The sequence below is a fragment of the Talpa europaea genome, assembly GCF_964194135.1.
Source record: "Talpa europaea genome assembly, chromosome: 9".
Lineage (NCBI taxonomy): Eukaryota > Metazoa > Chordata > Mammalia > Eulipotyphla > Talpidae > Talpa > Talpa europaea.
The window spans coordinates 42,755,478-42,783,291 of NC_140076.1; the positions used below are offsets into that span (position 1 = coordinate 42,755,478).

Genomic DNA, 27,814 nt, shown 5'->3' on the forward strand with positions numbered 1-27,814 from the left:
GAGCTTCAGACAGAAGAAGAGCCTGGAGGTATGAGGAGCAAGCTCTGTGTGGAACTGGCAGACAAGTTCAGCGCAGACTAGAAATGGGTGGGTGTTCAGAGGTGAGGATGGAGAATTTGAGAAGCCATGTCTTTCAGGGTTTTATAAATCAAGTCTAAAATTTAACCCAAGAAGGAGGGAAACATTGAAAAGTTTTAAATAAAGGAAAGAAGAAATGAGTTCTGTGTATTAAATAAGTCACCTTTTCTGTAGTGTGGACAATGTGAGATGGGAGTGACTATGGATGGGAACCACTGAGTAAGGGAGGCCAGTGGCTGTATTATATAGTCTGAGCACATGTGAGAGGAAGGATAACTTAATCTGATGTAATGGCATTAGGGCTGGACTAAGAGTAAGAAGATATATTTAAGATATGCTTAAGATAATCATGGATAACAATATCATCACAAACCAACAAGTTGGATTTGTAGAGTAAGAGCTAGGGAGAGAGATTAAATATAAAAGTCAAATTTTTTGGCACAGGCCTTTGAATGGATGGGGTGTTATTCACTATGATGGGGAATGCAGGAGCTATTAAAGGTTTTGCAGACAGCTGATGTGTTTGGTTTGACATGTCTGTGTGGCCTCTGAATCTGATACCATTGACATTTGGATATGCAGTATAGGTTGAATTCAGAGCTCTGAGCTACAGGCATAATTTGGGACTTGTCAGCTCATAGGTTATAATTAAAATAATTGGAGTGGGCAAGAAACTTATTTAGGTGAAAAAGTAATTTGATCTAGTATCTTAAGTTATGTGTATGTAATTTGCTTCAGTACATTTAAGCAATCACTTAGGCAATCACAAGGAGAGATTGGGAGTTTGGAAAGTGGTCTCTAGGTTTCACTTTGCCAACTGCTCTTGAATTACATAATCTCTTAAATTTTTTTCCTGTATAAGTATCAATGTTCCTCAAATCTCTAAAATTTCATGATCAAATTCCTAGAAAAATATATGAAAAAAAGTGAAACACAAAGTTTTATCTAAACTGAGACCACAATTATGTAAAAGGTAAGTTTAAGAAAACAAGGCTGGAATAAATAAACCAAAATGCTATAATTGGTTGTTTTGGATTACAGACTCTTGTGTTTTTTTTTCCTTCCTCCTGTTTCCAATTTTTTAAATAGCGAACAAGTATTTTGCAATTAACTCATTTTTACCTATAATAATTAAATGCTAATAAGCTTTAAGGAGAGCAAAAGAGAATTTTAGATATCAAAATGTTATAGACATTTTTTTTTTGCTACATATATTGGTTGACCAATTCTTCAAAAGTCTTGCAAATACTTTATATTGAGCCTATTTGCTGAAAATAGGGTGGAGAATGGATATATCCTTTTTATCCTTTGCAGGTTGCTTTATGTTTCATATCTGCCTTCACTTTTCCTTATGGCAAGCAGCCAACTGGCAGTGATCTGTTTAGAAGGGAATTTTTGTCAAGGTAGATGTGAAACTGTGGAATTTCCAATCCTACTTACAAAGTTAATTTTTTTTTTAAAGACAAAGTTCCATTTATTTACTTCTTCACTACCATAGCTAGTGTTTTTATTTCTATTATTATTTTAAGAAATTCTTGCCAGATGGAGAGTTCCTCAAATAATTATTTTCTAGTTTTTTTTTAACATTAAAAAGACTTGTATTTGGGAATCTAGAGGATGTTATACTTTGATTAATTTCTTTCTTCTTTAAATCAAGCAGTTAAAATTAGACAAGCATAAATTTCATGCACTTTCTTTTAAATATCACCTCATTTAAAGCTTTTTCTAAGTCTCATGAAGGTAGGGAGTATGTCTGTCTTGTTCGTATTTGTATCCCCAGTTCCCAGCGCAGAATTCTGCTGATAGTTGATACTCCTTAAATATTTAATGAGTAAAAAAATGAATTCTTGATTAGTGGTGGGCTCATGGATTATTAAAAAGCAAGTAACTAAAATGATCAATTCTATTACTTCAGAGATTTCAGTACTGTGAGACCTAAGTAACTGCAGTGAAAGTAAAATAGCATGTAAAGATACTTTGTTATTAGCAAAATAATAACCATGCACATAAAATATATGTTCATCGTGATGCATCAATGTAATTTCTAATAGAAAGATTCTGATGGTAGGCTATAGACCAGATGATTGTTTTTGCTAGATTGATATGGAGCCATAATTGACAACTATAAGAAGTTTTAAATTTCGGATTCTTCTTCAAGTTTATTTGGGGGAAGCAGTATCAACAAACATAAGAAAATAAAGAGACTTATGACCTAATAGGCCCAACGTGGAGCACTGAACCCGTGAGCCATTTGGACATCTGCACAGCGTGCCATGATGCGTCTGTCTGCTGACTCTCAAGCACTCTCTGTCTTGTATGGGAGTTTGTGTGGCTTCCCAGTCCATGTTGGAGAGGGCAAAGGTTATGTTTGGTAGTCCTGCCTCTTGATTTATGTTTCTTACTTGAGCTTTCACTTTTTATTTTTCTATGAAAAGACATGGAATGCTATCTCAGAAAATTCCTTTGCCAAAACAAACTGGGATGAAAAATGTAGATAATCAGAAACACTAAAAAACAATCAAACTAACAAAAATAAACTTAGAGCATTTTTCTTATTTAGAAATATGTAGTTTTAGATTTTCATTTATTTGCTTTCATTATTTTAGTCTTTTTTATGGTAAGTGTATTTTGAATAATAAATAATTCTGTAGATAACTGCATTCTCAGTCTTTTTAAGGGAAATGTACATTCTATTTTATTTGGAATCTAAATAATTTTGAAATTGCCGGTCTGTTATTTTAAACTTGAATATTGTCTTTTGTCTTTGGGTGCTTTCTTTTCTGTGAAACCTCATAGTTCAATAGTCATAGGTGGTAACAACTTTGGATCTCACTTGTTACAGACCCAGTTATACATGCATCTAACAAACTACTCTGTGAACAAGCACAACGAGCATTTTGAAAGGGATGAAACTGAAAACAAAGGCAGCAAACGTTCCATCAAATGGTTTACAGAATTTCTGCAAGCAAATGAGCATGATGTTGCTAAGTTTTGGAGTGATATTTCAGTAAGATTTTACTTTTCCACAATTATAATTGTCTTTCCGGAGATTAATTCAAAGGGTTGTCAAATATTTTAAACAGTTTACTTTAGATTGGGTAGGTTAGTAGTGTTTTCATGAAGGACATGGAACTTGTGATGGATTCATTCTGCTTGAAGTGGGATTCTAACTGCTTAGAAGTGGAGAGGGGTAATTCTAGGCGAAAGCTTATGTCAAGTCATAGTGGCATGAGAACAGTAATAAGTAGTCCAAGTTGACACATATGTTTTTTTTTTTGTGAAAAACTCATGAGGATTTAGAATTAAAAAAATATATTGAAGGGCCTCCCTGGTGACCTAGAGGTTAAGTTTCAGCGCTATCACTTCTATGGCCTGAATTCAATCCCAGCCAGGGAGCTAACCCACATGGTGCAGCAGACCTCTCCTGTCTTGCCTGCTGCTCCCCTCAGCAGTGTATTTCAGTAAATCTGCCAGTTCTGCACCCCACTCTATCTCTGGTGAATCTTCTCATGACCCGAACCTTTGGCCTCCACTCCAGTTCATCTATGCATAAATAAATAAATATTTAAAAAAGAATTGCATACTTATAAAGGTAGCTATTTAAGGTAAACCCAAGGATAATATAAAAAGAGAATAAGTAGGTGGAGTAGGCAATCTTGCAGTAAGTTTTTATCTTATTCTCATAGTTTGGAAATTTCATGAAATTGACTTAAGATTATTTTTCAGTGACCTCTGTTTTGGAGGTAATTTTCTAAATTGCTATTGTCCATTATGAAAACTAACATTCAGTACCTACTTACTATGCAGCAAAGGTGTGTGCTTATCAGGAATGAATAGGAAATTAATAGAAAATCTGGGCATGAAGATTAAAAAGAATCACTTATGAAATGCTTTCTGTATACTTTAGGTAAAAATCTTCAAATCCTATTGCAAACCAATCGATGTGTTGAAATTTCTCAAATATATTAGTGGAATTTGATTTCTCGTTCCTTATATCACTCCTAATTTTCACATATACCTGTGATCTTGCCTTTAAATGCTTCAAAGTGTGTTGTTTTTCTGTAGAAAAAACCCAAATTTGTAACTCAGGGTCTATTAATAATCACTTTTCCCCCCATATGTCTTGTTCACACACACATTTATTTGCCAAGATTTTACCTTTTCTCCTCCTACTCTTCAGTGCTTTCACTGTGAATTTGTTTTTTTGAAAATAATCTTGAGAACAATCCCTCAGAGCATCTATGATATTTATCCCCATTGTGATCTGGTTTGGATTCCTAGTAACAGCTCCATTTCTGTCTTTTTTTTTTTTTTTTGCTCTCTCCCATGTAATGAATATTGTTCCCATCAGGTAGAAAATGTTTTGTGCTTGATATTACATGGAAATGGAGTTTTGGAGAAATGATGGAATAACTATAACTATAGTAGTCATAAAGTTGCTAACAGTTATTGAAGATTTACTGTGTTCTAGGCACTGTGCTAAGAGTTTTACATAAAGCCTATTTTATTAATATATCGTAGGAAAACATTAAAGAGCAGATGCATGCCAAAAAAATAAATCTTTTGCAGCAGGTATTATTACTTTTGCCAGCTTAAGTTTGGGGGAAAATGTGACATGTAAGATGTAACCAGCACAACTGAGGTTGACATATCACTGAAGTAGCAAAGGCAGGAGTAAATCCAGAAAGTGTGATTTTAGAGCCAAGTTCTTAACTCTTCTGCTATGTTGCCTATACCTGTAGATGGGGTTAAAAAGACAATATATTTTAAGTGAAACCCAGTGAGACTTCTTTTCCAAAGCCTACAGATTATACTTGGGTAAACCAATTTAAAAAATTAGCATGTGTAATTTACCCTAGTAGTATTATGTGATGTATCGAATATTTACTAGCTGGTTCTTTAATTGACAGTACTCTCATCTCAGACAAACATACAAAATCATTACTGAGCAAGGAAACTCTCTTAGATCTTGACTCCTAACGCTTTCAGTCTTGGTCTGAGTAGAGGTTCTGAATGTTGTTTGTGAAATAGTTAACCTTCCTTGGCATTTTTTCTCCCTGCCTCCACTAGCCACTTCATGGTTTCTGAGAAGAGTCTATGATCCTATCCTTATAGAACAATTAGAAACCATGTTTATCAACTTCAACTTTACTTATCTGTTCACAAATGTTTTTGAGCAGCTACTAAATGCCAGTTGCTGTTTACAGGAATTAGGAGAGGGGTTGCATATAAAATAGACAAGGAGCATCCACCAAAGAAAGATCGGCTGGCTCTATGCTATGAGCATGATGCGGTGAGAATGGAGGCTGGGATGTAACCAGATGTGGGACTATTAAGAGAAGTGTGTCCAGGAGAGGGCCAGTTAGTACAGGGCCCAGAGAAAGAGAGTGTGGTTAGAGTGTATTGGGCAGAGGAAGTGCTGGATGAAATGAAGTTAGAGCAGCCGTGGGTCTGGCTGCCTTAGAGCTTTATGATCTTGGTCAGGACACCAGTTTGTAAGTCTAGGCCTTATTTCCAATATGTAAATGAGATACACACAGATAATGCATCTTCACATTTTTTAAAATAACTCATAATTCTCCTAGGAACTGGTGGTAAAGACTCTGATTGTAGCGGAACCTCATGTCCTGCACGCGTATCGAATGTGTAGACCTGGTCAGCCTCCAGGAAGTGAAAGTGTGTGCTTTGAAGTCCTGGGATTTGATATTTTGTTGGATAGAAAACTAAAGCCATGGCTTCTGGAGGTAAGATATTTCTTTAGGAAGAAAGAGAAGTTATCATTGGGCTTGTGTATTAAAACAGATGTTTTTTAAATGTGTGCTTCGCATGTTGTCTCATTGAGCTGAAAGAGGCTTGGATAGAGCATGTGGAAGGAAGAGAATAAATAGTCAGGGATCAAATCAGTCCTAAGAATGGATCAATGCATTTGATATTCTTTATTTTAATTATTTTTTTAAAAAAATTACATCATTGTTCATTTTTAAACAATGTTTGTTTCCTTCACCAATGCACCCGTGCACCATCACCTCAATCCCGTGCCCCTCCCTCCCTCCCTTTGATCTCTCTCCCACCTCCTTCCCTGCAGTATGTCTCTGATTTATAATTGTCCATTTTGCTTTGTTGTGTTTTGTACTGTTATTATTTTTTTACACTGATGTCTTATTTGGTTCCCCTATATTCCTGCTGTAAGTGAAACCATCCAATATTGTTCTTTTTCCTTCTGGCTTATTTCACTGAGCATAATTCCTTCTAGTTCCATCCACATTGCTGCAAATGTCATGAGTTTATCTTTTTTGATTGCTGAATAATATTCCATTGTGTATATATACCACATCTTCTTGATCCCCTGCTCATGGATTGGAAGAATTAACATTATTAAAATGACCCTCCTGGGGTCCTCCCTGGTGGCGCAAGGGGTTAAAATGCAACCTAAGAAGCTGTCTGCAGCCTCTGCCGCAAGAGTTCGATCCCTGGCTAGCCAGGGAGCAACCCACATGGTGCAGCAGACCTCTCCTGTCTCGCCCGCTGCTCCCAGCAGTGTGTTTCAGTCAGTCTGCCTGTTCTGTTCCCCACTCTGTCTCTGGTGAATCTTCTCACCCCCCATACCTTTAGCCTGTACCCCAGCTCTTGTATACATAAATAAATAAATCTTTAAAAAAAAGAAAAAAGAATCAAAAAAATTAAAATGGCCATCCTACCAAAAGCAATATACAGATTCAATGCTATTCCAATGAAAATCTCAGTGATTCTTCAAAGAAATAGAACAAATACTGATGAAAATCATATGGAACCACAAAAAGCCACGAATAGCCAAAGCCCTACTGATGAAAACAAAGGAGAGAAGAGGTATCACACTTCCAAACTTCAAGCTATACTACAAAGCCATAATAATTAAAAGAGTTTGGTATTGGAACAGAAACACGCATTTGATATTATTATCCCAATTAACTCTTGAATGTTTTTCTAGGCTAGGAGTTTTAACTGTATGTGTGGATCTCTTTTGCTAATTTGCCACTTACTTTCTCCACTACTTTCTCAGCTTAAGAATTCTGGATAGTCTTTCCTGTGCTTGGGTTTTAGGACCACAGCTTCCCTGTCTTCAGTGTGTCTCGCCTCCAAAATGTCCAAAAAGAGATTCCAATTGGGTTATTAGTCAGTAATACCTAACCCAGTGGCATGAATTCTCAGGTAGGACCACCTCATGTCCCCAGGGCTTCTGCTGCATAAATGTGTTTCCTGGGTTCTGTGAACCCCTCTAGAAAAGGAATTGAATCTCAGGATGGTGTCCTCTGGTTTACAACCAGCTGCTCGAAGCACACTTAATGTGTTTGGGAGTGGCACCTGAAGTCTCAGAAGAAAGTAGTGAGCATCTTCAGTCTGTAGCTGGTTGGTCAGAAGCCCAGGGGATCACCTGAGCTTGTGGTCAGCATATGAAGTAGAGGGCATTCTTGGGAAAGAGCCTTTAAGGTAGGAAGGACCACTGAGCAGGTTTTATATGATCCAGCAGACTGACCGGGTAAAGGAGGAATCGGAGTCTTCAGTGGTTTTGCAGGGTTTTTTGTTTTTTTTTTTTTTTTGGTGAGCACCTGGGTTTCCCAGGACTTTATTTGTGCAGAGCCAAGATGGAGAGGGCCTTGCAGGCCTTGCATCTAAAAGAAGGTGTTGGGCCTCTTGGTGGTGAAGCGTGGTTTGTGCTGGCCACGCAGAACCCGGTGGGGCAGTGGGAACTTGATCTTCGAGTTGTGGAACTGCTTGACTGCTGGCCGGCGGCATTTTCTTGCAGCTATCTCCTCCACCTTCATGATCTGGATGGAGTGGGCCTGGGCACGGTGTCGGGCACCCATATCTCGGTAGCACTGGGTGACCGCACCCGCGGTGATCAGGTCTAGGTACTCTCGGTACATATTGTGGGTGCCACTGCGGGAGTCATAGCGAAGCCAGATGCCAAAGTTCTTCACTCGCAGAGGGGATTTCTCGAACATCTGCCCACAGTAGACAATTTCTCCTGAAGACTTCTTCATCTTCTTCAACTGAGACACGAAGTACCAAAAGCACGACTTAGTGACAACGTGATTAGGCGCAAAGATCCTCATTCGGTAGAGGGGTGGTGTGTGGCATTTGGGGGTGGGCAGGCAGCGCCCCACCACCTTGTACTCTCGCAGTGTTCCCGAGGCCTTCATGGCGTCCTCGCCATGCTTGCCGCCACACATGGTTTTGCAGGTTTTTATGGGAATTACCAGGTATACGGCAGGCAGGGGTGCTGGGGGCTGGGAGGCTGGCAATACTCCCAGCCCCCAGCAAATCCTCACTCTGTCTGGGCTCTCTGGCGCTCTCTCTACTTCTCTCTCTCGGCTTCTGCTGCTTCTTTCTCGGCTTCTCTTTCGGCTTCTACTGGCGTCCCTGTGATGCCACCCTTAAAAAGCCCAGTCTTAGCCCAGGTGAATCCCATCTACCTATGCCCACACCCTACTCCAGGTGCCCGCCATCAGGCATGCATTCAGGATCACAGGGTTCCCTCATCTATCCTGATGGCGGGAGGGCAGAAAAGCCTGATACCTTTTACCTTACCCTACAGTGCCCTTCCTTAGTATGTAGAATCTGATGCTCTTTCTGCATAGATAGTGTCAGAACTGAGTTTAATTCTCAGACACCTTGCTATGAATTCTTGCTGGTGAAGGGGACGCCTCCACACAGGCTCATTGAGCTTGGTCTAGGAAGCCAGTGCAGGCCTTTTCATGTGACAGTTTCTTCTTTAGATTTACTATTTTATCTGCAATCAGTCTTTTCTGTTTTTAGCTCTGTAGGGTAAGGAAAAATGTCAGGCTTTTCTGCCCTCCCGCCATCGGGATAGATGATGGATCCTTGAGATCCTGAATGCATGCCTGATGGCGGGCACCTGGAATAGGGTGTGGGCAGATGTAGATAGGATTCACCTGGGCTGAGACTGCTTTTTAAGGGCGGTGTCACAGGAACGCCAGTAGAAGCCAAAAGAGAAGCCGAGAAGCAGAGAGAATACCAGAGAGCCCAGACAGAGTGAGGACTTGCTGGGGGCTGGGAGGACTGCCAGCCTCCCAGCCCCCAGCACCCCTGCCTGCTGTGTACCTGGTAAATCCCAATAAAAAGCCTGCAAAAAACCACTGAGGACTCTGACTCCTTCACCTGGTCTGCATGGGATCAGAAAACCTGCACTGTGGTCCTTCCTGCCCTTACAGTTGGCGTAATTGTACAATTGGCGTAAGTCAGCAGGATGATCCATGCAGACGGGTATTGGAGCCCTCCGAAGACCTGGAGGGACTAAGAGTAACAGACTGTGTTTGACTGTGATGACGCTGGAGGCGCCATGGTGCCTTAGAAGGTGGACACCGTCCGGGAACTGAGGGACCAGACCTCAGCTGGAGGAGGAGATGCCCGAGAGGACCAGCCAATGACTCCTGAGGCAGCAGAATCATCGGTGAAAAGAGGACTATGATTCGGAGCTTGTCAGTGCTGATGCAGGGAGAGGCCTGATGGACTAATGGAGTTGGCAGAGGAACTTGCAGGTTCATATGTTTTTGGGACCCTGGGGGTGGAACAGTTTCATTTGTAAACCCCAGGAGATGGGAATCTGGGGGTGGCCAGTAGGCCTTGATGGCCAGAAGCAGCCTGTGTATGCCCAGCAGCCAGGCAGAGGAGAAAAGCCAACTGAGAAGGCAAAATCTGGTGCTAAAGCTAAGTTTGGGAAGCCCTGAGTGGCTGTTAAGCAGCCTGAGTATGCTGAAGACCTGTGAGTCTCGTAAAATCACCTGTGGGTGATGCCCTGCTCGTTGTCGAGTGAGGGTGAGTTGCTGAGGAACCTGTCCTTGGGGGACCGGTGGGGAACGTGGCTTGAGGTGGAGCCCAAGCCGAATGTAGAGTTTGGATCCCCGACCCATGTGCTTGTGCAGTGGGTTGGCCTGAGTGCAGGGGTCTGTGAGTCGCATTGATGGCTATGAAGGCTGAATGTTGGAGCGACTGCAGACAGAAACCCTGAGGGTTGGCAATTACCCCCAACGGAATAGAATCGCCAATCCCAGAGCCAGTGCATCCTGGGGGTGGATGCTGTGTGTGGCTTGTAGCTGAGACTACAGCCAGAGAAGGCCAGGAAGCCTGACAGCTGGTGTGTTACAGTAGATACCGTGAGTGATACCCCTCCCTCGTATGAGCAGTGCCTTTGGCAGCAGATTTGGTGGCTCATCTGCTGGTACCAATAATTGTCTTTTGCACTAGGTTGGTGCCCTGCCTGGACTTATTTGTGTTCTGTTGTATTTTGTTATCTTGTGATGTATTTGCTTTTGTGGGCCATGGATGCATTGCTTATCTTTGCTAAGAAAATTGTATATATATGTAGATTATATGGCAGAAAACCCTGAGGGGGTGGACTACAGGGTAAGGAAAAATGTCAGGCTTTTCTGCCCTCCCGCCATCGGGATAGATGATGGATCCTTGTGGTCCTGAATGCATGCCTGAGGCGGGCACCTGGGGTAGGGTGTGGGCAGATGTAGATAGGATTCACCTGGGCTAAGACTGTGCTTTTTAAGGGCGGCGTCACGGGGACGCCAGTAGAAGCCGAAAGAGAAGCCCAGAAGCAGCAGAATGAACAGAAGAGAGAGAAGCAGAGAGACCACCAGAGAGCCCAGATAGAGTGAGGACTTGCTGGGGCTTGGGAGGCCTGCCAGCCTCCCGGCCCCTAGCACCCCTGCCTGCTGTGTACTTGGTAAATCCCAATAAAAAGCCTGGAAAAAACCACTGAGGACTCTGACTCCTCCTTTACCCTGTCTGCTGGATATCAGAAAACCTGCACTGTGCCCATTCCTGCCCTTACAAGCTCCTACTACTTGTTTTTTATCCTTGATGGCATGGGGAAGAGGTGAAGGCATATGCATGAGGTGGAAATGAAAGGATAGCAGGGAATAATGATTTTATAGATAGATATCTTAGTGTAAAGTATTTTTCTGACAAACTAGCTTGGTAAATCAGAGTTGGCTGAATGGTTGAGTTCTGTGTGTGTTTTTTCAAAGGTACGAAATACCCTTTCTTTATACTTCATTCTTTTCATCATTTTTATATCATTCAGAGCCCTTAATAAACTATTGTTTGCATTAGTATATTTTCATTTCCTATTCATTCTTTCATTTTCATATCCATCAAAACCATTGAAAAGCCTCCACAATAACTAACAGCCGTGGATAATGAACATTTATTATATTGAAACGGTTAAAAGAATCTCTTAGATTTTGCTTCTTTATGTTTCTTCCAGCTGAGACCTAGTGGTTCTAATCTACTTATTAAAAACATTTTGGCGCCATCAAGTGGAATAAGATAGAAATTGCTTCTGAGAATGTGATAGTTTTGAGTGAATTGTATTAATTGATAGTAATGATTGTACAGGCAAGATTGCAGAAATTTTCAAGCATAGAAAACATTTTTGGAAAAACATGGAAATTTGGTGGAGCATGGATATAACTGATAATGCTTTTAAGTGTCCTTGAATTAATTTCAGGAAGTCATTGTGCCAGGTGATGAAAATACAAAAATAAGACTGAATATTTGTTCTTGTCTAGTGGGGTTTCCAATATATGTCTGTAGCGTAAAGTCCCAAATGCATGCCTGATGGCGGGCACCTGGAGTAGGGTGTGGGCATATGTAGATGGGATTCACTTGGGCTAAGACTGGGCTTATACGGGCAGCGTCACGGAGACGCCAGCAGAAGCAGAGAACAAACAGAAAAGCAGAACCATGAGAGCAGCAGAGACCACCAGAGAACGCTGGAGAGCCCAGATAGAGTGAAGACAGGCTCCCGGCCCCCCAGCACCTCTGCCTGCTGTACCTGGTAAATCCCAATAAAAGCCTGCAAAAGCCACCGAGGACTCCAGGACTTTCTCCTCCTTTAACCCCTTCTACTCAGATCATAGAGAACCTGCTCTGGCCCTTCCTGCCTTTGCAATGTCTTATGATAATTATTATTAGGGACCAGGAAACTACCACAGACAACAGAATCATTACTCTTTCTGTGTACATGTGTGTATTTGAGAATTAAAAAAAAATCTTGCAGAAAGAGGAACAGTAAAGCTGTAACAGGTGGGATGGGGTTTGAGGGTAAGATATTGCAGTTAGGGGGCGGGGAAGGTACTGGGCAGAGGAAACAGACTAGGAGCTCAGAATCTAGTAAGGATACTTTGCTATGTGCATGAATTGATTGTGCTTGCTTTCATAATAAAACTATGATTTGGACAGTTACTAAATAGCATCTATTAATTCCAGTTGCTTTGTAGTTCTCATTTTTGCTTGCATTTACAAGTTGCTGAAATTTAAGACCGGCATCTGCTGGGTTTGTCTGTTTTAGAATTGGGGTAAGAGATAAGAACCAAAGAAGTCATCAGCACTACAGAGTATGTAGTTTTGGCTGGATAGAACTCTAATTTTCAGAGTTTCTTTTGTCAGCCATTTGTGGTTCTTCTAGTTTATATTTTTTAACATTTCTCAGAAAACTTACAAAAAATTCTGAGTTTTTACCTAAATTGAAAAACATTTTTACCTTTTCATGTATCAGTTTACCTTGTATGGGTAAATTTTTTCATAGACCAATTTCTTTCATAGACCAATTTCTTATAAAAAGAGAGACAGGTCTGAGATTGTGTTGCATCAAAATCTCATGCCCTCTTCGATTAGGGGTATATCCAGCAGAATTCCAAATTGCACATTTGGAACGGAACACTTAAAGTCTCTAAAGGTAGATAACATTTCAGTGAACCACCTAATCAGTTCTTGAGTGGTTTATTTTATAATTTTGCTACATGTAGTAGCAGAATTAGCATGAATTGTATCATAAAAATTTTAGCTATATTTGAATCAGTGTGGAATGGTTGAAACTTTTTTCCCACAAACTGTTTCGCATTACCCTTTCTTTGCACTTATAAGAGGAAATGCTTAGAGCTTTGAAGTAGCAGATTAATAAACTCCCTTTTTCAAATTTACCTGGAATAATTCAATGTTCTTGCACTTGCCAAGCTATTGCCTTCCCCTAAGACAACATCACAAGGATGGGCATATATCCATCACCTTTTAAACCAGAAATCAGCAAACAAAATACAGTATAGTAGTTCTCAATAAAAGGGGTTCCTTGCATCCATCAAAATGTTGGCATGAAAGATTTTCATAATACAATGTTAGAAAAACTTGGTTTAGAAAATAGTATGGTTCATATAGCAGGTACTCAATACAAAATGATTACGTATGCATAGGAAATTTCTGAAATACCCTTTATCAAGTTGTTAACAATATACTAGCAAGTGGGACTGATTATAGGTGATCTTTTTGCTTGTTTAGCTTCTATTCACTGTTTTTTCTGCAGTAATTTTGTGCCATGTTTCTAGTAAGATTTGTATTTCTGAATCATTTAAGTATGATGTGGTTTCTTTCAGCTGTCAGTTGTAAAGGACATGCTATCAGTTGTCTCTTGTGGTGATAGATTTGCACAAAACAGTACACTTTATGACTAGTAGCAGGCCTATTTTTTGAGATAATGTACAGGTTTAATTGGTGGACATGAAGCTAAGCTTGCAATTTTGAGTTTAATAGTGTTCTAACCTACTGAATTAACAATTTTCTTAAACAGCTGCTATTCCAGTTACATTGTCATAACAATAACATCAACCAAGGACAAAACCAAAAATTCCAGCTCTTGAAGTAGTAGCATATTGTATAATGAATTTCATGGTATATTCAGTTAACTTTTATTTTCAATGTTAATGGAATACAGAAAGTGATATTGGAAAATAGAACAACCATAAGTGTCTTATGTTATTCCCGTGAGTCCTATCCAGTTAAGGATTTTTATAGAAATTAGTCTGCAACTACACTTAGTGGTGTCTTTTGAGTAATATAAGTAATGTAGTCAGTGCCTTTGGAAATGAAAGTTGATGAATTATTGTTTGAGCCAGGTGGAAAGAAACTATTTTTTTTAGACCGTGATAGGCTAATTAATCCAGAAGATATAAAGTAACGAGAAAAAGGCACTGATGGTTTCCATATGCTAAATACATACATATAATTATTACTAGATTGGTAACAATATTTTTTTTTGTCATCTTATTATTACTGTTCTTTCACTTTTACCTAAACTTAGAAAATGCAGCACCTGGGATGAAGCTGTAGAGAGCAGAAAGAGGGCAAATAAATGTGCTCACTAAAGATTCTGAGCAAAGGCAGCGTGGCGGGCAGAGGGGAGGTGGCACTAACACTCAGTTCCTTGACTTTGGGTGATAGAAGTGGAGGTATGGCAGTGGTAATCTGGGCCATCTCCCATGTAAATATCCACTGGTTGGGGATTCTGTGCCAGATTACCAAAAGTGTACTGAATATTTATTGACCTTCTGACATTTAACTACTCTCATTATTTTATCTGTACATTTTAGATCAATCGAGCACCAAGCTTTGGAACTGATCAGAAAATAGACTATGATGTAAAAAGGGGAGTACTGCTAAATGCACTGAAGCTACTAAACATCAGGTAAAGTTTTTCCTCCATCTTCTGGAACTTTCTCTCCCTACTTGACATATCTCTCATTTGTACATGGGATTTTCTTGTCATGTTTTGTATTTTGTATTTTGAATGTCTTCATTTTATTCATTAAACCCATTTGGTTGTTAGCATTTGTAAAAAATATTTTTTCTATGTTCTTGCACACTGCTTTTTCCTTCTTTCCATGTAATACTCTGAACTTGCAGTAAGTGTGGTTAAATTATAGTGTGGCATACTTATTTATTGTAGAGTATGAGACTGAAGTGAAGAGTACCTTAGGAAATGCTCTAGATGATCTTTCTAGCCTTACAAGAAGAAACAAAAGCAAAGAGGTCCTTTTGGAAGTAAAAAAACAAAACCAAGTACTCAGACATAGATTTTCTACCTTTCTGTCCAGAGATCTCCTATCTTATAAGCTGAGTAAATAGAAAAGAAGAAGCATTTATAGGTGAGGATTAACTTTCCCACTGGAAATCAAAGATTAGAATTTGTTCTTTTTTGTATCATTAATAGTATTCCATTGTATGTACATGTACATTCTCTTTACCCGTTTATTTATGTTGCTTCTATGTCTTGGCTATTGTGAGTAATATTGTGGTCAACTTGGGAGTGCAGATATCTCATTGAGATTAAATCTTTTTTTTTTTTTTTTAATAAAGGATGGGAGAGTCTTATTTCAGCTCCCTATGAGCATATACTCTGAAGTGGGACTGCTGGGTCAATGGACTATTTTTAGCCTTAAAAAAAGGAAATCCTGCCATTTGTGACAACATGGCTGAAACTGGAGAACATTATGCTAAATGAAATAAGCCAGACACAGAAGAACAAATACTATATAATATCTCTTATATGAGGAATCTGAAGTAGTCAAACTCATTGAAGAAGAATGGTGATTGCTAGGGCTAGAGAAAGGGGTAATAGGGAGATAATATCAAAGAATACAAAGTTTCACTAACGCAAGATGAGTAAATCCTAGAGCTCTATTGTACTTCATAGTGCTTATGGTAACAAATCTGTATTATATACTTAAAAATTTGCTGAGGGGTAGATCTTATGTTGTGTTTTTATTATAAATAATAATAAAGAGTGAGAAAAATTTTGGAGGTTACAAATATGTTTGTGACATGCTGTGGAGGGTTTCATGGACATTTGCTTATCTCCCAGATCATTAAATTATACACATTAATATATTTATATCTTTGAATGCCAGTTATAGATCTCTTCATAAATGGTTTAAAAAATAAACACATGGCAATAGCAATAATAACAGTAACAATAAAAAGAAAGCATTGACACAGTGGGAAGTAAAGTTTGAAAGAAAGTTTGGTTGGTGTGGGTGGTAGACTACTTGCAGGTTACATGATCATAGATAGCGAATTTTTGAAATGTTTATTGTTTTAGAAAGCTTTTGGGTTACTCCAAAAGAAATTTATTAAAAGTTTTAACTGAACTACTTAATGCAGGTAGTGAGTTGTCTGCCATTATAAGTGTTCAGATAACGCTTAGGGTGTTGGATTGAAAAAGACCTTTGGTGTTGGATTGAAGCACAAGGATTTTATGATTTGTTTATTCTGATTGTCATTTTAAGACCGAGAAGAGTTGTGGGGTGCTTCTTAATGACTTGTTCTGATGTTTGCAAGCATTTAGCAGATGCCTGGTTGCAAAGTGGCTTTATATTGAAGGCATCATTTTTTAAAAAAAGGAGGTGGACATATATACTTGTTCAGAAATGTTCTCCAGTTCCCTTATTTTGCTTGACCAAAGAATGTTTTGATTAAATTCTACTGATACATTAATTATCCTAAAATAAATGAATAGAAACGGAAGAGATATCTAGAACTAGAATATAGTGAGAATTAAATAAAAGTTGGAATGATAGAAAAGGGTGGATAAGAACATCATTCAAATGTGACTAATTGTAGAAAGATAGGGAAGTGTTTTAAACAAAGCACAGCATGTTCATAGAACTAATGAGTTCATGTTACAGGAGTCTAGAGTGTGCAAGGCAAATGGTTAGAGAAATTCCTTGGATGGAATGACAGCGATGGTTAGGAAAGGATTCCATGAAGTGGTAAACAAGACTCAAGTCAGTGTATGGATACAGCTGTATGAATAATTGCTGATTAAAATGCTAAGTAATAGAGATTGTTTTCACTTTGGTTAAATTTTATTTTGGTCTGGGAGAGATGTACTAAACATTATTGGTGCTTGTTTATGCCATATTTATAGAAATCTAAACTGATTTCAGAATGGCAGAATTCCTACAGGGTGGAATTTGGCAGCTTTCCTCTAGAGAAAAATTCTTACGGTGATTTCCTGTGTTTTTGTCTTTGCTTCTATTTTTCTTCTTTTCATTTCTATTCCCCTTCCTCTCTCTTCTTTCCTTTTATATGAGATGCTATATGGAAATGGTCATTCTAGACAAAGTGAAATATAAAAAAATAAAAATTAAGAACTACCTAGGCATGGCACACCCCTTTTTCCTTAAACAGGAAATTCAGCCAAATTTAATATTCATCTTTGGAAAAATGTTACTCTCAAAAAAGTAATCACTAAAAATCACAATCTTTTAATATCGAATTAATCATAAAGTGCATTTATTTCTCCTCCAAAATAATTCAGCTTTTTTCCCTTTAATTCCTGTTTTCTTGGGTTCCACCCTCATGTTTCAAACTTTCTGATGGAAGAAGCATTCCATTTGTTTTAGCCCTTTAGGACTGTCTTAACAAAATACCACATATAATAGCTTATAAATAAAAGAAATTTATTCCTTACAGTTCTGGAGGCTGGAGGTCAGAGGTTAGGTACCAACTGGTAGAAGGAGAGTGCTTATCTGGGTCACAGACTTCTTTATCTTCACCCCTTGGAAGGGTTAGGGAGCTCTCTGGAGCCTTTTTTAGTAAGCACCAATCCCTTTCAAGAGAGTTCTGCCCTCATGATCTAATCACTATCCCTTGGCTCCACTTACCAATTCCATCACCATTTGGGGCTATGATTTCAGTATATGAATTTGGGGGGGGGCATGCTCAATACACTGTACCATCTTGACTGCCTAATTCTTCTTATTCTAAACCACTGTACATATTGCCAAGGAAATACACATATGATTCTGCCTTCTTTGAAATTTCGCCTCTTTCTTCATTGACTAAAGTTGAATTTGAGACTTAATAACCTAATATTAAAGCCCTTTTGACCAGCGGAATTCCCCGCATTCACCCACAGCTCCAACAAAACTGAATGACTTGCAGTTATCTGCCTGTGTTTGTTTCTTTTTTAAAAAATTATTCCTTCTAACCTATTTGTCACTCAGATCTCAATATTATCAGGAAAGAGATCAGTTTCCTAGTACTCCTATAAGTTCAAGTTGTGAGGGAAAAGAATATTTTTTATTTATTTTATTTTTTAAAGATTTATTTATGCATACAAGGACCGGAGTACAAGCCAGAGGTGTGGAGGGTGAGAGGATTCACCAGAGATAGAGTGGGGAACAGAACGGGCAGACCGACTGAAATACACTGCTGAGGGGAGCAGTGGGCAAGACAGGAGAGGTCTGCACCATGTGGATAGCTCCCTGGCCGGGGATCAAACTTGTGCTGCAGTGCTGCGGACAGCTTCATAGGTTGCGTCTTAACCCCTTGCGCCACCAGGGAGGCCAAGAACAATTTTTATTGTGAAGGGTCTTAGCCCCATCATCTCAATGCAATTGCCTGATGAACAGATGGGATCACACGTTACCTTAAGCATTTTTTTTTACCTCTCCACACTAGAAGTTGATCAAATGGCCTTATTGTACCTGTTCCTTTGGTTTGCACCTTCATCTTGATCTTACCAGGCTAATGACAATGGAAGGCATAGGAACTTAAGCTCACGCATACAAATCCTATCTTTTCCCAAGGCTGAGTGAAGAATAATCTTTGCTTTTCCTTTCCCCACCACCCATGCATTTGCCCTGCTCTTGCTAGATCCTTAAGGGAGGTATATATAACTGTGAAGCTCGAGGGAGTGTGAAGGAAAGACCTCAGGCTTCTCTTAATGTACCAGCTACATGAAGAGAGATAAGAGGCTTATAGGAAGGCACTCTCACAGTAGGTCTCTCCTATAAAATCAGACAGTTGTCACTAAATTTTCATGATTTTGCTAAAGTAAGAAAGACTGAAAATGCTTTCAAATGATGATTGTTAGGCTGGGATTTCAGTAACACTGATAATCTTAAAGAGTGGCTAGTATAAGTGGAATGCTTAAATATCAATGGAACTGGTTTAGGAAGGCAAAAAGGAGCTAATATTTGTTAAGAGTCTATTAGTGTTACCATAAGTTAATCTTTGTAAGAAGTCTAGGAGGAGGAGATGCTATTAACATTTAGCAATTAATTGACCTAAAATTGTAGAATTAGTAAATTATGTTGGAAAATGAAACTAGGCATGTCTTACTCTGAAAATTTATAGTTTCTGTTATATCTTTTTACCTTCAGAACATCTACATACTATGTGGAGACCTATATTTGATGAATGATTAAATGAATATTATATGTATGAATATATAAATTTAATAAACATTTATTCCTATCCCCACTGTGTCTCCTCTTCTGCTACTTCTCTCCACAGGTATAGGATCTGAGGTATTTGAATTCTAGAATGTAGCCTATGTTTTATGTTTTAGGACTAGTGATAAAAGGAAAAACTTGGCCAAACAAAAAGCTGAGGCCCAAAGGAGGCTTTATGGTCAACATTCAATAAAAAGGCTCTTACCAGGTTCCTCAGATTGGGAACAGCAGAGACACCAGTTGGAGAGGCGGAAAGAAGAGCTGGTATGAAAATTTAAAAAACATATCCACAATTTGAATTGCATAATTTATTTGTCAGGTTTTACTTGTGAAGTTTTTTCATTTTTAGAAAGAAAGACTGGCTCAAGTACGAAAGCAGGTCTCGAAAGAAGAACATGAAAATCGGCATATGGGGAATTATAGGTAATTTTCCATATTTTTAATAGATTGGAGAAATGAAGTGTCAACACAATTCTACATGTTTTTGAATTTTGTGGGCTTATTTTGGCTACTGTTTAATTTATTATGAGAAACTGCTTTTTGTTTACTCTTTCCAGATAGAAAACATAGACAGGAAGTTGATGATTCAGACTTATCCCAGCTGCTGGGGTGATGGAAGTCTTTTAAACTAGACATTATCCTGTGACTTTATTTGATTACAATTTGGTATTTTGAGAAAGTCATGTTTCAGATTTCTTAATATTCATTTTGCAGTTCAAAGTGGTTGCTGTGCTTTGTTTTAAACTCAAATGTATCAGGAGTCAGACAATTAATGAAAATGTGTGAAGGAGCTAGATATGAGATGATAGGGAGGGGTGTAGACTGTGCCAAACCAGAACTCTTCCACAGTATCACTTTTGATAGGATGAAAGGGGGTTCCCCAAAGCTCTTTGTGTTCTTGAAAAGACTACATCTCCTCCCAAATTTTGACCTTAACTCAACAGAATTAGGAAGATTTGAGGCCAGAGAGCTTCCTGCCCTCCTGGTAAGATATTTTCTCCTGGCCTTAACAATACCAAAGTAGTGATGAGGACTATTCCTCTCATTGTACTTCTACCCAATTCTTTTCTAGACAGGCAAATTCTAGCCCCTAAAAGAGATCATCAGGATTACTTACTTTATTCTTGTATACCTCAATAATCACAGTAAGTCCAAAAATTCCCAGTTATCTCCCATCACCTGAGCTCTCTCCCATAAAGCTCAATATTTCTCTAATATGCCCAATTGTAATTTTCCAGCCACCTCCCTCCAACCAAACCCTTATAGCATATACTTTCTGCAACTGCATTGTTTAATGAAATTCTATAGATAAACTTTACTTTTGTATGTGTAACAGATAAAAATTCATGAATTTATCATGGCTATACTTTAGCTTTATTTCTAGATTTCTAGCACTTAGTAAAATGTCTGACACAGAGAAAGTAAAGATTATTTATGTAATTGACCTTAACTCTTGTGCTATGATAGCTTCTTTTACACAAGCTGTTTTTCTGATTTTATTGTAGACGTATTTATCCTCCTGATGATAAAACACTACTTGAAAAGTATGAAAATTTGTTGGCTGTTGCTTTTCAGACCTTCCTTTCAGGAAGAGCAGCCTCATTCCAGCGAGAGCTAAATAATCCTTTGAAGAAGATGAAGGTAAATAAATCAGTATTTTTAAGGAGAAAGGAGTGATGCTAACAGTATGTTTTTAAAAACAACCTACCCAGTATCCCACATAAAAAAGCATTTTACTTTTAAAATGTACTTTCCTTCCATTTTAACAGTTGATAGCATTTCATAGTCAACTAAGTGATTCATAAATAAGTTGTTGTTTAACAGGGCAAAATATGCAGTAGGGAATGTCATTATCTTGTAATAAACATATTATAGAGATGTATATATATGTAACTGAACAAAAAGTCATTGAATTAATCTAGTGATAGCCTCATTATTAGCAGTGTAACAAACATACAGCATTTTCTTCTGCATAGACCTGGCATATTAGAGATAATTAAAGTACATGTGTGCACACATACACACATGTGATAATCTGTTTACCTTACTAAAAGGGCTATCAGTTATCTATTAATAATAATCTATAAAAATCATCCAATAATATATTATTATAGCATGATGGACCACTTAATTCTATTACCCACTAATCTGCCATCTTAACTGGGCTGAATTGTGCTGTTGTTCTGCTGGCCTTGCTTGAAATAAATCATACAGTTGTGTATATCTGAAAGCTTAACTGGAGCTGGAAATATAAGATAACTTTGTTACATTTCTGTTATCTTTGTTGTGATAGTCGGAACATTTGGAGAGCTGGATAGGTATGTCTTTCTCTCTGCATGGTCTTAGCAGGGTATTCACACCTCTTAATTTGGTAACTTGGATTTCCAAATGGAGGATTTCAGGAGGACAAGGCCATTATGCGAGTATAATCAAGCTTCTGCTTGAATCATGCTTGTTAATATCCTGCAGGACAGACAAGTTTATCTGACCTGTTAAAACTGTTGGTACTTATATTTCTGGGTTGCTACCTACAATGATAACTCCCAGTATCTTGTATTCCATGCTATGAGTGATTGAAAAAATACTAATAAGATCTATTATAGATCAACTTTGCTATGGTCTTTTCACTCAAATTCCACAGTCTGTATATTTCTTGTTACATTGTTTCTATATGAAACTGGTATAATGAAAGAAACAAAAGTTTTCTGTCTGAAGTTATAATGTTATATTGCAGTAATCAACATAGAAATGAACAAAATTGTGGTTTGGAAAATTAGAGTTAACTTTTGGAAATTTTAAATTGTCCAATAGGCTAATTTATTGAAGTATTGTACTCTAAGCTTTTAGTAGCATACTACAACACAGAGATACATTTGCTTATAATAATTAATACATAATAGATTTCAGTAATATATTATTTCTTTTGCTGATTTTAGGAAAAGTTTCTTCAAGAGATTTTGTTGTGATTTTTTATTTATTTGATCTGAGCTATCATTAAGTAATTTCAGGAATACTTGTACCCTGCTTTATGGCGATTGAACTTGGAAAAATTCAAGAGTCTGTTAGTGATCACAATTTTTATTAAATATTTTTATAAGGAGGAGGATATTTTGGATCTTCTGGAACAATGTGAAATTGACGATGAGAAGTTGATGGGAAAAACTTCCAAGTCTCGAGGACCTAAGGTGCAGTACCTCAAATTTCCTTAGTAGCAAAGTAGATGCTACTAATAAGCACAGCTGTTTTCCCTTTATATTTTGCCTAAGAATGACTGATACAACTTTCAAGGACTATATATCAAGAACTATATCTATCCAGTGTAGATGGAGTTGGGAAGATAATGTTACTTACACTCGGGCTTTGTTCATTTCCCTCATTATTGATACTTCCCCTAATTCAAGTGAAAACCCTGAGGATCAGGGGCCAAGAAGAACCTGGAACCTACTAAACTTATTTTATACTCAGTGTTAAGTTTTCTGCATATCTCTAGATACATATTTATTGGAGATATATGTAGCACTCTAGGAAGTGAGTCAGGACTCCAGAGGCCCTGTTTTTGGTATTCCAATGATATTGAAATTCTCTTACATAAAATAGGTTGTTTCTAGGACTAAATAGAATACTGTCATGCAGGCAAAAATGGACAGGTGTTTGCTTTACCTTCATCTGCTCTGTGACATCTATTGTTTTGATATATATTAGAGTCTTTGCTAGTAGGGTAGGAAGGAATTGACTTTGTAGTGTTGTGGAAACTTTTCATTCCGTTCTTTCTACTTTATAGTTCAGCAATAATAAGCTTTTTGTTATGTCCTTACACACATCATATTGTCATGTTTTTGGGCTTTTCCTATGTCTTAGGAATGCCTGAGTTAAAAACAATCATTCATTTGTTGTTTGATTGATCGGAATTCCCTTCTAATCCAGTTGAACCATTACTGCCTTTGTGAAATCTTCCCTCACTCTGCCAGTGAGACTCAGATCTTCCTTCCTCTTCTCCTGCTATACCACAAAGAACAGTTCTAAAGAGCTGTTGTGACAAATAATTGATGGCGTGTTTTCCTTAATTGGGCTCATAAATTCCTTCAGACTTAGAAACATATTTTTCTTCTTTTTATTTCTAGCACCTAACATATACGGCACCTGGCACTTAGTAGGTTCTCATAACCCATTAGTTAGATTTTTGAATGTGTCCAAAGGATGTCACTGGCTAGTGGAAGACAAATGGGTGAACACAAAATCAAGGATTATTATAGGTAGTTCTGTAATAAAGGGTGTAGAAAGTACTGCAGTAGCATAGAGAAGAAAATAATTGCTAGACTATATGATGTCTTATATAAAAGAAGCGCCATATGCACTGGGTCTCGAATGAGTAGTATCTGAACATTTAAGTGGGCTGGAAGGTTATGTGGGGTAGGAGGATCATTAAAGGCAAAGCCATGGAGGTGTGACACTGTGTAATTGTTGGAAAAACAATGAAGAATTTGGTATGACTCAAGTGGAAAGTTCTTGGAGAATAAAATGGTGCAAGAAGAACTGGTGAAAGATACATATCTAGTGGAGACTAGAGAGCTGGGATGTCAGCCATTTTTCTGAATTATGTGTTTTTTGTTGAAGAACTGTGGAAGCTGTTGACAATTCCTTTGGAACAAATAAGAGTATCTGTAAAAGTAAACAATTCCATGAGTGGAAACATTGGGAAGATCTATGCTTGGTATATTAATTGTTTCAATTCAGTAAAAGCAGATGTGAGTCAACCTAAGGGCAAATGCAGAGACCCTAACATAGCCCTTTGCTTGCTTATATCTTCCTTTACTTCATCAAATTAGGATTATTCAAATAAAAATCTAATTTCCCGAAGAACAGAATTCATGTTGAAAATCTTTTCACTTCCCTTATTGATTAGTTACTATAGTTATTAAAAATGCCAGCAATATTTCACAGTGCTTAAAAGCTGCATAATCAGTCTAAAGTAAAAGCATTTTATTCTTCATTCTACACAGTTGGCTTTTGAGTAAGCCAAACTTCAAAGTAACCTTTCCTGATAGCACATGGCAAACATTGATTTCTACTATCTTTATTGGCAGAAGAATGATTGAAGTTAATTAAGGTTAAATGAAACTTGTATGAGAAGAAATAAAAACTTTTTACATATTTGAGAATCTAATAATATTAACTGGCTTCACAAATAAAAAATATTAGCATTGTTCTTTTTTCTTCAGTTTGTTATTATTTACATGGGTATTTTATAATTTCTTATACCACTTACATATTTTTAAAATGACCCAATTTACATTAAAATTGGACATAAAACATAGTAAGATTTGTATCATAATTCAGTGGCAGTTTTGCAATTCCATTTTATAGTTAATGTACTGTTTAGTGTTTATACAGCTGTGATTTTTTTTTTAAAGATTTATTTATTTATGCATACAAGAACTGAGGTACAGGCCAGAGGTGTGGGGGGTGAGAGGATTCACCAGAGACACAATGGGGGGCAGATTGACTGGAATACACTGCTGCAGGGAGTAGCAGGCGAGTCAGGAGAGGTCTGCTGCACCATGTGGGTAGCTCCCTGGCCAGCCAGGGGATTGAACTTGTGCTGCAGTGGCTGCAGATAGCTTCATAGGTTGCGTCTTAACCCCTTGCGCCACCAGGGAGGCCCCAGCTATGATTTTTTATTATTTGAACATTGTCTTGGTCAAACAGTTCCAATGCATATATGACATATAGGTTCAGTTATCCATTTCTTGTTGTGATTTTTATAGGATTAAATATATTATCATGTAGTCAAGTTTCTTAAAGTTTAAAATGATTTATCTACATGAAGTAGGGTACTACTAGTCAGCCTGATTGTGTTACCACCTTCTGGGTATGCTAGACTTCAGAAGAGACAGCCTCTCTGTATAATTCATAACTGTCAAAATGTTTGATGATTGTGTTACTGGTAAATGTTTTTATGCATATCACTTTGAACATTGTTAGTGCTCAGTAACTATTAGATCTCAAAAGAAGAACATACTTTTAAACTCAGTGTGGCACCTCAGTGTACTACTTCCCTGCTTTGGTTATTTTTTAATCCTTTGCAAAGGCAGTACATTTAAGATCATGTTTTGGCTTAATATGTATTCCAGGCACTTCATAAAATGCTATTTCTCTTTATCTTTCATCCTACACTGTTACACAAGAGGATACACCTTATTTCAGTGAAATCTTATGGTAACCAAGGATTTTATTATGGTGTATGCTAACATCAAAACATTTTGTTTGATTTAACAGAGAAAAAGAAACTAGTATACAACTGCAGGGACTTTTCCCAGCAGGAATGAGAGGCATATGGTGTGTGTAATAAATAGTATCTTAGAATGACTAAGTTACAAAACTGTCTTGTTCTTGGCTGTGCAAGAACAAGTGAAGCCCTCCCACTTTCCCGTCTTTGTTCATTTAGTGGCATCATTAGAAGCAGATTGATTGGAATGTTTGGAGATAAGTGATTCTAATAGAGATATTGGAACACAATAGCTTGGCATTTTGAATCCTTACTGATTTACCCTCTACTTGGTGTACCTGTCCTCTAAAAACCTCATGCCATACTGATTTTTATACTATAGCACTAAAAAGAAAATGTTTTATAGGCAATGAAAAGTAGTGTTGTTCCAGTATGGCCAGAAGGTATATGTCAGAATTAGGAATTCTCTGAGAAAAGGCATGAGTTGTTTACAGGAAATTTGAAAATGGACAATTAACTAAAATGTTTTATTGTAAAAATGTACACAGTGAATTAGGCAAAGAATACCTTGCTTCTTTTTTTTTTTTTTAAAGATTTTTATTTATTTATTTGTTTGTTTGTTTTTTGTTTATACATGCACTGGGTACAGTCAGAAGTGCGGGAGGGTGAGAGAATTCACCAGAGCCAGAGCGGGGAGCAGAGCAGGCAGAAGGACCGAAGTACACTGCTGAGGGGAGCAGCGGGCGGCTGGAGAGGTCTGCGCGCCATGTGGGACCCTCCTCCGGTGGCCGGGGAGCAGCCGGGGATCGAACCGGCGCTGCAGAGGCTGCGGGCAGCTTCGCAACCCAGCACTCAACCACTGCGCCACTGGGGAGGCCCAATACCTTGCTTCTTAATGTGTATTATTATATTGTAAATATTGTTTTAAGATGTGGCCTTCCTTTATTGATAGTGGTTTATCTTATAGTGGTTTATCTGGTTACTTATTCTTTTTATCCCTTTTCTTCTCCTTATCTTTTCTCACTTTCATAAGGACATACAGTGCGCTTACAGGCATCTTTGAGTGACTGTTAATATGAATGAGAAAATGAAGGGACATCTTTGAGACTTGATGAGTGATGAGTAAACTGTAGAATGAAGAAAAACTGATTGTATTTCTGATTTTTATATTTTTATTGTAAAAGTTTTTCCTTTTGTTATTCTTTGTAGATATTTGTTCCTTTATGCCAATCATGAAGAAGCAACATTTTCTGCATCATGACTGAGCTATAGCATTTAAGGAAGACTATTTTGCAGGAACAGAAAAATTAGTGAATGTCATTGTAGACTAATAGCAGAACTGTAGCAATAGTACTTTGGGAGAGTTTTAGCTTTCAGTGAAAATCAGCAAGCATATATAGGAAATTGAATATTCTAACTGATATGTTAATAAGTCTTTAAAAAATTCTAACAAAATAACATTTCTTTCTACTTTAGCCTCTGTCTTCTATGCCTGAGAGTACTGAGGTAATGAGGAGGAAGTACTACAGCAGTGAGAGCAGTTACGACAGTCACAGCAGTTCTTCAGAATCAGATGAAAAAGAAGACTGCCAACATAAGAAGAGAGAAAAACAAGTTACATATAATCATAAACAGCCTAACCCCTACAAATTAATTCAACAATCCAGTAAGTTATTTTCTTCTAATTCGGTTGTTACGTGAAGGATTATGAAACTGAAATTACTGATCTCAATAAAAGACCTTGGGCTAAATGAACCCTTGTGTGTGAGCAGACCTGAATTCAACCCCTCCTTCCCTAACTCTACCAGGGCACATCCCACAGTCCCTTTCAGGACCTGCATATGGGAAACAAAAGTGAGGAATTAAGGATATCTGAGATCCATTCTTCCGTATTCACAGCTGTTGCTAAGTGCTAGATTTTTGCATGAATTTTATGGAATGTGTCACATGACTGACCTGTCCATTGCATTCTAATTTAAAACAATATACTCTTCTATTCCTGCTTTCCCTACCTCCCTTTTTACTCATTTAAAAAACAAAAAAACATTTGGACAATGAACTAAAATGTTTTATTATAAAAATGTCCACAGTGAATTAGACAGGCAAAGGATACCTTGCTTCTTAATGTGTATTATCTGAGTAGATAGACTTTCACACAATTGTGTGAGCCACACAATTGGGAAATAGTTCGCCATTTGTGAGCCATGCAGTTGTGAAATACTTCACCACCTGTTCCCCCCCCATCCCCCCGCCCCATTTTCATCATGAATAAGCACTGAAGTCAGGGGTTTTGGTGAACAGGAGGTATTTAGGAGAGTTACCAGCCGACTTTTCTGTATCCTTCCTTTCCTGCTTTCTTTTTTTCCTTATCACAGTTTTTCTGTTTTCCATTCATTCCTTCTTAGATTCCTGTGTTTCTTAAAGATGC

General features: G+C 37.9%; 2 protein-coding genes across 2 annotated transcripts in view; one reads left to right on the forward strand and one right to left on the reverse strand.

The window, feature by feature from the left end:
• The window catches only part of TTLL7 (tubulin tyrosine ligase like 7), a gene marked incomplete at both ends in the record, with an annotated part of 81,737 nt that overhangs the window by 19,575 nt on the left and 34,348 nt on the right, over positions 1 to 27,814 (forward strand). Inside the window, 8 exons of the mRNA XM_084244301.1 lie at positions 2,921 to 3,085; positions 5,664 to 5,822; positions 14,511 to 14,605; positions 19,277 to 19,424; positions 19,510 to 19,583; positions 20,666 to 20,801; positions 22,259 to 22,345; positions 26,863 to 27,052. Of these exons, the coding sequence (XP_084100427.1) occupies positions 2,921 to 3,085; positions 5,664 to 5,822; positions 14,511 to 14,605; positions 19,277 to 19,424; positions 19,510 to 19,583; positions 20,666 to 20,801; positions 22,259 to 22,345; positions 26,863 to 27,052 (1,054 nt within the window). The remainder of the gene's footprint in view (positions 1 to 2,920; positions 3,086 to 5,663; positions 5,823 to 14,510; positions 14,606 to 19,276; positions 19,425 to 19,509; positions 19,584 to 20,665; positions 20,802 to 22,258; positions 22,346 to 26,862; positions 27,053 to 27,814) is intronic.
• Positions 7,519 to 8,258, reverse strand: LOC311176498 (large ribosomal subunit protein eL20-like; the record flags this gene model as incomplete). The annotated part of the gene is made up of 1 exon (XM_084242064.1): positions 7,519 to 8,258. The coding sequence occupies one exon, from the start codon at positions 8,256 to 8,258 to the stop codon at positions 7,728 to 7,730; it is 531 nt and encodes a 176-aa protein (XP_084098190.1). The 3' UTR covers positions 7,519 to 7,727.